The sequence below is a fragment of the Morus notabilis genome, unplaced genomic scaffold, assembly GCF_000414095.1.
Source record: "Morus notabilis unplaced genomic scaffold, ASM41409v2 Scaffold1387, whole genome shotgun sequence".
NCBI lineage: Eukaryota > Viridiplantae > Streptophyta > Magnoliopsida > Rosales > Moraceae > Morus > Morus notabilis.
Window position 1 is genome coordinate 39,054 of NW_010360644.1, and position 9,651 is coordinate 48,704.

The 9,651-nt window shown below is 36.7% G+C and overlaps 1 protein-coding gene across 1 annotated transcript; it reads left to right on the forward strand.

The window, feature by feature from the left end:
* Positions 1-3,357: 3,357 nt before the first annotated feature.
* Positions 3,358-5,816, forward strand: LOC21387441 (beta-amyrin 28-oxidase). Its single transcript, XM_010096906.2, has 3 exons — positions 3,358-4,115; positions 4,218-4,636; positions 5,269-5,816. Exons 1-3 carry the CDS (start codon positions 3,571-3,573, stop codon positions 5,775-5,777), a joined length of 1,473 nt encoding a protein of 490 aa, XP_010095208.1. The 5' UTR covers positions 3,358-3,570; the 3' UTR covers positions 5,778-5,816.
* The last annotated feature ends 3,835 nt before the right edge of the window (positions 5,817-9,651 follow it).

The window sequence follows — 9,651 nt, forward strand, 5'->3', positions numbered from 1 at the left end:
AAACTTGAAAACATGGCTTTCATGGCTTATTTTTGTGTAGCTTTTTACACTGCTTTTTATCTGTAAATAATTAAGTAAAAACTAGATAAATTTCAATTAAAAATATTATGAATAAAAATGATGGAATTGTTCAATTAAAGCTTAAATATTTTAATATTATATAAATTAAAAGCAGTATTTATGGTGCATTTTCATGCACTAATCAGGGGGCGGGACAAGTATGGGGATAATAATTAACTCCCAATCCCAATTTGATGGTGGGTGGGGGTAGGGGAAACTCTCCCGTCCCCACTACCTTACCGATTACATATGCACTTTTGTATGTTCTGAGTTTTGATTTTATTTTTTCATTTTGATTTGTTGTTATTATTAGAGCTTTATGTTGCAATGAATTTAATTTATTTTTATGACATATTAATAACTATATTGTTTAATTATTAATTAATTTAATAGAATTTTCTTTGAGATTTAATAATGTTGCAAGCATTTTTAAACTCTTAATGGGTAAATAGAGTGTATTGGGTTAGCTCTTCCAGTGGGGATTCCCCAATCCTAATCCCACCTTAAATTAAACGGGTATAGAAAGAGGCCTTTGTGGGAGACAAAACAATAATAGGGTATAAGAGTGGAGAAAACAGACCCACCCCCACTCCGCCCCATTGCCATTGCCAAAGTGCAAAGTGTCCTCTCATTAAAGGTACTAAACAGTATATAAATGTTTCATATCCAATTTACTAGATGTGACTTGCTGCACATACCAAGTCACTACGGGGGATGATCGAGATGAAATCTTTGCTTAATTCCCATTTGCACTGATCCTCTTCCTGACTACTGAGATATATGATCAATTACACACCCAAAAAACAAAAAAAAAAGATTACAAAAGGAAAAAAAAAAAAGAGATCGAGATGGTATTATATTTATATGTGTGTATCAAAGCAAGATATAGTACTAGAGAGCTAGGGTGGTGATGAAACTAGTTACTTAATTTGTCATCTGGATCGTATAGAAATCAAGTGCATTTTGTTAAATGAAACAGACAAATTAAGTAAACGGGAGAGAGAGAGAGAGAGAGAGAGAGAGAGAGAGAGAGAGAGAGATGATGCCTAGAAACAGCGATGGAAAAGATGGAGAAGAAATTAAAAGAGAGAAAGTAGTTAAGTATGAATATATAATGCTTATTAGCTGCTTTTATAATAATACAAATATAAATAATAAATAATAAATAATAAATAATAAATTTGGTTGAGTAGCTGCGACACGCGGTACGCGAGAATCTGCTTAATTAATTCATTTTACACTTTGCCTCCAATATTCCTTCCATTGGCCTTTTCTTCTTCCCACTAATTTCCTCTTCCTTTTCCTTTTTCCCTTCTCCTTTCTTTTCAGTTCTTTCTTTTCTTTTGACGAGCAAAGAAACGAGTACCACTACTTTTCAATTTTGAATGCTCTTTTTTTTTAATAAATTTTATTTTTACCCCCTAAACTATAGTCACTTATTCACTTTGCCTATGAACTTTAAAAAGTGACATGTTCACTCTTTAAATTTTAAAACGTTGGCAAGAATGCCCTTTATGTCATACTCCGTTTATTTTAAGTTGATGTGGCACAAAATTAAAAACTAAACAACTTAATTTAAACTAAAACCTTAGTTATTTGATAAATGAATAATAAAAATTAAGAATATGTTAATTTCACGACTCAAGTTATATTATTACAATATTTTCTCTCATAAAACTTTAAATTTAATTTTTTTATTATAATATTTTTATCTCACATACACAACTCAAATCATAACTCAGTTATGCAAAAAAAACAAGCCTTAAATTTTCACTAATATTACACAAAAGAAAAGGAATCAAAAATTCAAAAACGTGTTTTGTTCTGCTAGGGTTTTCTCTTTCTTTTCTCTCCTGCGCCGCCTCTACTGTGAGTTCCAAGGGGCCGGAGTTCGCACTGCCCATGGTTGGTGCTTTGGATTCCCGGCCCCAGGGGAGGGTTCTCAAGTGTTGCAGCATGGATCTCCACTGAAAGACGTCGATGGGTTTGCCGCGGGAGGGAAGAATAAGCGGCAAGGGATGTTTTTTTGGCACCCTTTCGGAAGACGGATCTCTGCGCTCCTTTGCACCGGCAAACCCAACCCTTTAGGGTTGGGGCCCTTTATCTTGGTGATTCCGTTCAGGGGGCTGGTGGTCGGTTGGATGGTCAGAGACGGCAGAGGTGGGGGTGGAGCTGTCGTGTCCTTGCTCGCAAGTTTGGGCCTCGTGAGTGCTCAGATGTCGTTGTTTTTGGGGATTTGGCTCCGGTTCAGCGACACCCTTAGGCTGGGTAGGTTCCCTTGTAGGCGGAGGATGGAGGCGGCGACATCGGCTCGGCCATCTCCAGTTACTCTTCAAGATACTCTTCAAGTGTTGTTGGGCATTTTTTATTTCTCTCTCATTGCTTCGATCAAAACTTTTGTTGTTTTGTTTTAATATTGGAGAAAATTTGGGATTTATTATTAACTTCTTTAATAGTTGAGGTTTTAGACTTTAATTAAATTATTATTCTTTAATTTGGTGCCACATCAGCTTAAAATAAACGGAATATGATAGAAGGGGCATTCTCACTAACGTTTTAAAGTTTAAGGGATGAATAGGTTATTTTTTAAAATTTAGGGATTAAAGTGAATAAGTGACTATAGTTTAGGGGATAAAAATAAAATTTATCCTTTTTTGTGTGTGTAAATTGTGTATTTTCTTTAACTGATATTGGAGCCCATCTTAATTGACTTAAAAAACAAAAAGTAAGGCCGGTCCTTACTCGTTAGTACGTGTAACACATTTATACAGAAACCTTCCACCAAAAAATAAAAACTAAAACAAAACAAAAAACAAATAATTAGATGCGTATTAAACTTAACTGTTAGTTATATAAAAGTGCATGACCAAATATCATGAAGAGCGTGTAATACAATTTAATCCCTTCTTTTAGATCTTAATTATTAAATAGTAACATATTTTAACAAATATATTACTACTTTCAGCAACTTAAGTTTAATTTTCGCGTAACAAAATTAAACATGCACTGACACGTTGACTTATTATAATCAATCTTTCGATTATGTTACAAGAAATTAAACTTATGGGCCGACTTGTTGGCCACGTCAAAACAGCTCCAGAAAGCAGTGTAAACTGCCCGGAAAACAACAAAGAAAAGAAAAGAAAAGAAAAGGCATATTGGACTAGTTCGTGACAAGTTACAGCATCAATATATATATATATATATATATATAAAGGTTTGGAAATTAACAAACTACAGTTCAAGAACATAAATTTTTATTGGGCGATCAATTTCCTTGCCTTATGTTGACTTTGACTCACGCATTGATCCTTCCACAAATCACCAAACAACCTTTAATTTATTCCTTAATACGTCCCTCTGCCTATATAAAGCTCGCCCATTTAATTCACTTCCACAATTCCCCTGAAGAGTTCAAACTGCTCTAGAAACAATTAATACTACACCACAGAAGTAGAAGCACATATAATAATAATCATTACAAAATAATATATAATTATTATCATTAAGATGGAGCAGTACATGTTGTTCCTGGTGTCGTTGCTGCTTTTATTTGTGTCGTTGGTGAGCATCTCCCTCTTTGTGGTGTTCTACAAGCACAGGTCCCACTACAGCGGTGCCAACCTTCCGCCAGGGAAGATCGGATACCCGGTGATCGGGGAGACGATGGAGTTCCTGTCGACGGGATGGAGAGGTCATCCGGAGAAGTTCATATTCGACCGGATGACAAAATTCTCGACGGAGGTGTTCAAGACGTCTCTGGTGGGTGAGCCAGCAGCAGTGTTCTGCGGCGCGGCGTGTAACAAGTTCCTTTTCTCAAACGAGAACAAGCTTGTCACTGCCTGGTGGCCCAGCTCCGTCAACAAGGTCTTCCCTTCCTCCATGCAGACGTCGTCTCAGGATGAGGCCAAGAAGATGCGGAAGCTCCTCCCCGGCTTCATGAAGCCCGAGGCTCTCCAGCGCTACATCGGCGTCATGGACACCATCGCCCAGCGCCACTTTGCCGCCGATTGGGACAACCACAACCACATCCTCACCTTCCCTCTTGCCAAGAGGTATATATATATATATATCTAATAATAATTCTGCTACTGCATATACATACACATACATACATGCTTGCTTAATTGTATTTTTTTCAATCATTGCGCGCACAGGTACACCTTCTGGCTGGCTGCCAAACTGTTTGTGAGCCTGGACGACCCCAAGGAAATCAGGAAGTTCGAGGAACCGTTCCAGCTTCTGGCCTCCGGGATCATCTCGATGCCCATCGACTTCCCCGGGACGCCGTTCCACCGCGCCATAAAGGCGTCCAACTTCATAAGGAAGGAGCTGCTGAAGATCATCAAGCAGAGGAAGATTGACTTGGCGGAAGGGAAGGCCAGCCCTACACAAGACATCCTATCCCACATGCTCCTCACGTGCACCGACGACGGCCAGTACATGAACGAGCTTGACATCGCCGATAAGATCCTCGGACTCCTCGTCGGCGGCCACGACACTGCCAGTGCTGCCTGCACCTTCATCGTCAAATACCTCGCCGAGCTTCCTCACATATACGACGCCGTTTACCAGGGTATGGTATTACAATATAAAATATGATTAATATTATAATAGAACGGAATTTAGCAAATGAGTATTAATATTCAAGGGCATGGCCGGCTATCACTAGCTTACAGACAGAGGCTAATATGTATCATGTTGTAAAGCACGTCTCTCTTCCTGCTTATAATTATAGTATAATTAATTAGTATAATACTTGAGATGATTTTTATTTTTATTTTAAAAAGAGACAAAAAAAGGTGTTAGGTGGCATCAATTCACACTATTATATATATGTACATAGACGACATAGTTTTTATACATGCATCACGAAAGTTTGTATACAAAGTTCAAACATGAAGTAATTATCTAACATCAATTCACACTATTATATATATGTACATAGACGACATAGTTTTTATACTTGCATCACGAAAGTTTGTATACAAAATTCAAACATGAAGTAATTAGCTAACATCAATTCACACTATTATATATATATATATATGTTGCTGTCGGTTTGTATATATTTTCAAGAAATTGTCGGTTTGTATATATTTTCAAGAAATTGTCGGTTTGCATAAATTTTCAAGAAATTGACTAATTATATATATAAATTTTCAAGAAATATGTAATTATAAATAACATAAGCAACGTTGAATTCAGAGCAAATGGAGATAGCAAAGTCAAAGGCGGAGGGAGAGTTGCTAAACTGGGATGATGTACAGAAAATGAAGTATTCGTGGAACGTGGCGCAGGAGGTGTTGAGGCTGGCGCCGCCGCTGCAGGGGGCGTTCCGGGAGGCGATGACGGATTTCGTGTTCAATGGCTTCTCCATTCCAAAAGGGTGGAAGTTGTACTGGAGTGCCAATTCCACACACAAGAACCCGTCATACTTCCCGGAGCCGGAGAAGTTCGACCCGAGTCGGTTCGAGGGGAAGGGGCCGGCTCCTTACACGTTCGTGCCGTTCGGAGGAGGGCCAAGGATGTGCCCAGGGAAGGAGTACGCGAGGCTGGAGATATTGGTGTTCATGCACAACCTGGTGAAGAGATACAAGTGGGAGAAGATACTTCCTGAAGAGAACATTATTGTCGACCCAATGCCCATGCCCGCTAAAGGCCTTCCCGTCCGCCTTTTTCCCCACAACCACAACCACAACCACATCATCATCTGATTATATAATAATTATAATCATATTGCTTGCTTAATTAAGTCCAACGTCTTCAAGGCCTTTCTATTTTTATTTTTATTTTTATTTTTCTTAATTTCTACTTGTTAATTTGTCCTGGCCGCTGATCCTAATGTACTACTTGTCTTAATAAATAAATAATTCATGCAAAATTAATTATGGAAACATAATGCATTTGAATTTTTTTGGCTGATCATGATATGTCCTTACAAACCACATAGCTATAAATGCACAATTAGACCGTAACATCTTCATCAAATTTTGTTAATTTTTCATCTCTTTTTTAAAAAAAAAAAAAAATTTGACAAGATGTGTGATGCTACTAACAAGGTATTTAATACTCAACATAAAAAAATTTTCCAAGCGAATTGTATACTTTGTCTTTGCGGACCTCGAATCAAAAAGTAAAGTAGTTGGCAGTTCATCACATTATAAATATTTAGAAAGGTTGGCAAATAAGAAACGAAAGCCAATTACCAATTACGTCAAAGAAGAAAGTGATAATTTAGAATTGGAAAACGAAAAGTCAATAACTTTTGCCTCTACACAAAACATACGCCTACACACACGAAAAGTATGGTCGCTCATTTCTTTAATTAGGTTAAATTAAATGGGAATTTGAGATTTTCTTAATCTAATTATTTTTACTCAGTACGTCCATTGGATACAGATCAATGCATACGGTCGGGTCGGGTGATTATTATTATTTTATTATTATTTTTTGTAATTTCTCTAAACCAAATGACGGACAATAATGCTAATTCGTGACCAATTAGTCAAACCAAACATCAGTACTCATATAGGATACTGGTTCAATATCATCTGTCCTAATGGGTTACGATGACACGTTATGTTTCCTGATATAAATATCTATAGCTCAATCTGGATATTTTAATGTGTAATGTTTCTTATGATCCTACCTTAGTGGGTAGCTACAGTTAGTCATTTCTCCCTGCACTTTTTATTAAAAAAAAAAAAAAAACAATAGTCGTTTCTCCATGCACTTTATATTCACCCAAAAAAAAAAAAAAAAATAGTGGGTAACTGTAATTTATCGATAGATTCCATGCATCAGAACAATAAAATGGTAGTAATTTAAAAGGAACTTAACGACTATGCTCTCTGGTTTGAAATTATAATGCAGAGCAAGACAACCAATTAATTACCAACAATTGGAACACAAAGCACCAAAATGTAAAGGGTGAAGACATTCCATATGCAAACACCCTTATCTTCAACATGGGCCTATAAAACTTACCCAAGTAGGGGCCTTCAAGTGAAAAGACATATGCCCTTGCTAAAGAGGTATTTAGGGAACCCACCATAGGTTTTACAGGTGGATTAACTTCCATTTAGGGTACTAAAAGTATTATAAAATATACCACAATGAAATTACTTAAATTTTATGTGTTGACCGAAATACCCATGAACTAACCCTACGTTGTTTTTTTTCCTATGACCCTTCCCAGCCGCCACTCCTCACCCTCCCAAACCATCTCTCTTTCTCTCTCTCTCTCTTCCTCCTCTCAGCCGTTGCTCATGCCAAAGAAAACACCCAGTCGTTGCTCGCGCGTCAACAATGATCTGCACCAGTCGCGTGCCACTGAAAACACCCAACCATTGCTCGCTGTCGTTAGAGATATGCAGCAGTCACGTATAGCCGAAAACACCTAGCCGCTACTCGTCATCGTCTGAGATCTGCTCCTCCACGTGAATGGAGAATCCATGGTGAGATCTACGGATCTTGCCTTCTCCTTGTGAACTGAAGATTTTGTTGGTAGAACCTTGATAGTAGTTTTTTGTTGTTGTATTTTTTTAGCTATTTCAGCAGCTGCTGCTGCCAATACTTACAGTTGTTTGCTGGATACCGTCAGGTATCTCAATTGGATACTACTTTTGTTGTCGGATATCTCGGTTGGATACTGGTATTGTGGTCGGATACCGATTGATATCCTAAGAGTATATTTAGAATACCAAATGTAGTGTGATGATATGGATATGGTGTTCTCTACAATAGTTTAAACAATAAGATTATCACGCATGGTCTCAGATAAGGGTTGTTAATGTCAAATTTCATTCCTCATTTCTCACTATACATGTGTCATCATACGTCTCGGAGAATGGGATCAAATTATGAAATCACCAGTTAAAACAAGCTTCGAGCGGTCGGCAACTCGCGGAGTCCCAACGTTGCCTAACAACCAATCCAGCAACTCACCAGACGAGCAGTCAAACGAACATGCCAGCTCAGCATTCGAGAATTAAGTACGAAGATCTCATCTCCAGCAAGAATATTTGGCATTGAACCAAGGGATCACATTCAGAAAAGCAAAGAGGGAAGTTAATCATCCCACATGCTTGCTCCCTAAGCATTATCCCTATAAGGAAAGATCTCCTAGAGGATCATCAATCAAAAGTCAAATGGGAAACTACCCAAAGGCTTATTTTCAGCCACCCAAAGCCAATAAAAGCATACCATAAACATCCAAGACAGGGGTTCATGCATTCTTACACACGCTTTCACCCCTAAAAGCATATCTTACCTCTTTTTACATACTTTTCAGTATTTTTTCTCACACTGTTTCTCCTTGTATTTGCGGACAACATCATTATACTCAACTTCTTCAATCATAGTGAAACTACCAAAGACCCTAAAGTGGACGTACCCTGAATTATCAGGAGAGCCACTATAAAATCTATGTCCCTATTTATTTTATTTTTACTCTGATTTATTTCATTGCTTACGCGATACTGACATCAACCTCCGAATTCAATCATTGGTCTCCTAACAAATTTAATTTTAGATTTCACCCTCTACAAGGGTGCTTCATCATTCGTCTCAAAGGCAATAAGCGAAAATTGGGGAAAATCTCTATATCTATATTTACTTTTAAATGATATTTTTCATAATTTTCGTTGAAATTTTTAAGAATTGAGTAATTCATAATCTTGGTTTCCGAATCGAATTCGAATGTGGAAGCGTGAGGATAGCGGATTAAGTATAATAAAAATTTTCATAAAACCTTTGAGATACTCTATAGATTATATTAATTTATACACGAATAAATTAATCACATTAATTTATTTATTAAGAACTCAATTAGGAATTATACATCGGACGATAACTTAAGTTCTTTGACCTCGAACAATCCTTGCTCCAAAGCTTTGTGTTTAGAAAACCAATGTTTTCCATGTCAATGTTGGGAATAGTGTCCTAGAAGCATGAGATGTAATAGGATATTTATTATTTATTTAATAAAAGAGTTTATTCATTATTTTATGTGCATATATTTATGAATATTTTATGAATATCAATGAAAATTCCATGGTTATTTATGTAACCTTAAACATTGTATATAAGTGTTATATACGAGAGGATAATGTTTAAGGATAATAATCAAAAAGCAATGTTCATAATGAATTTAATTAAAGTTCAGAATCTTTAATAAAAACATTATTAATACATGTCATTCCCATTAAGAATGGAACGGTGTTATCCGCACTGTTAATATGGTGAGATATTGAATGAGTGTTTTTCGCATAATGAGATTATGTGGAACAAGGACACAGACACAATATGAATTTCTAATAATTTCGTTAAGTATATAAATTCTAATTGAGTCTACGGATGGTCATATATAGGATGATCTTAATCCTGAGTTCTTAACAGACTCCTATTTATGGATTTGTGTCTTTTGATTTACTCAGTACGGATTCTGAGATCCTGAATCCTATTCCTTGTATTTTAGAGACATAATGAAGTAGGTAGCCGGGAATGTTATTACACGAGATGGAATCCATTCCTTCTTAAGAAAGAAGTAGATAAATAATTCTCTTAAGGGTTGATTCGGTACTTGGA

Coding starts and splice junctions, on each gene's coding strand:
- LOC21387441 (XM_010096906.2), top strand. CDS start 3,571: ATGGAGCAGTACATGTTGTTCCTGGTGTCGTTGCTGCTTTTATTTGTG. Junction 4,116..4,217: donor ACCTTCCCTCTTGCCAAGAG/GTATATATATAT, acceptor TTGCGCGCACAG/GTACACCTTCTGGCTGGCTG. Junction 4,637..5,268: donor ATACGACGCCGTTTACCAGG/GTATGGTATTAC, acceptor CGTTGAATTCAG/AGCAAATGGAGATAGCAAAG.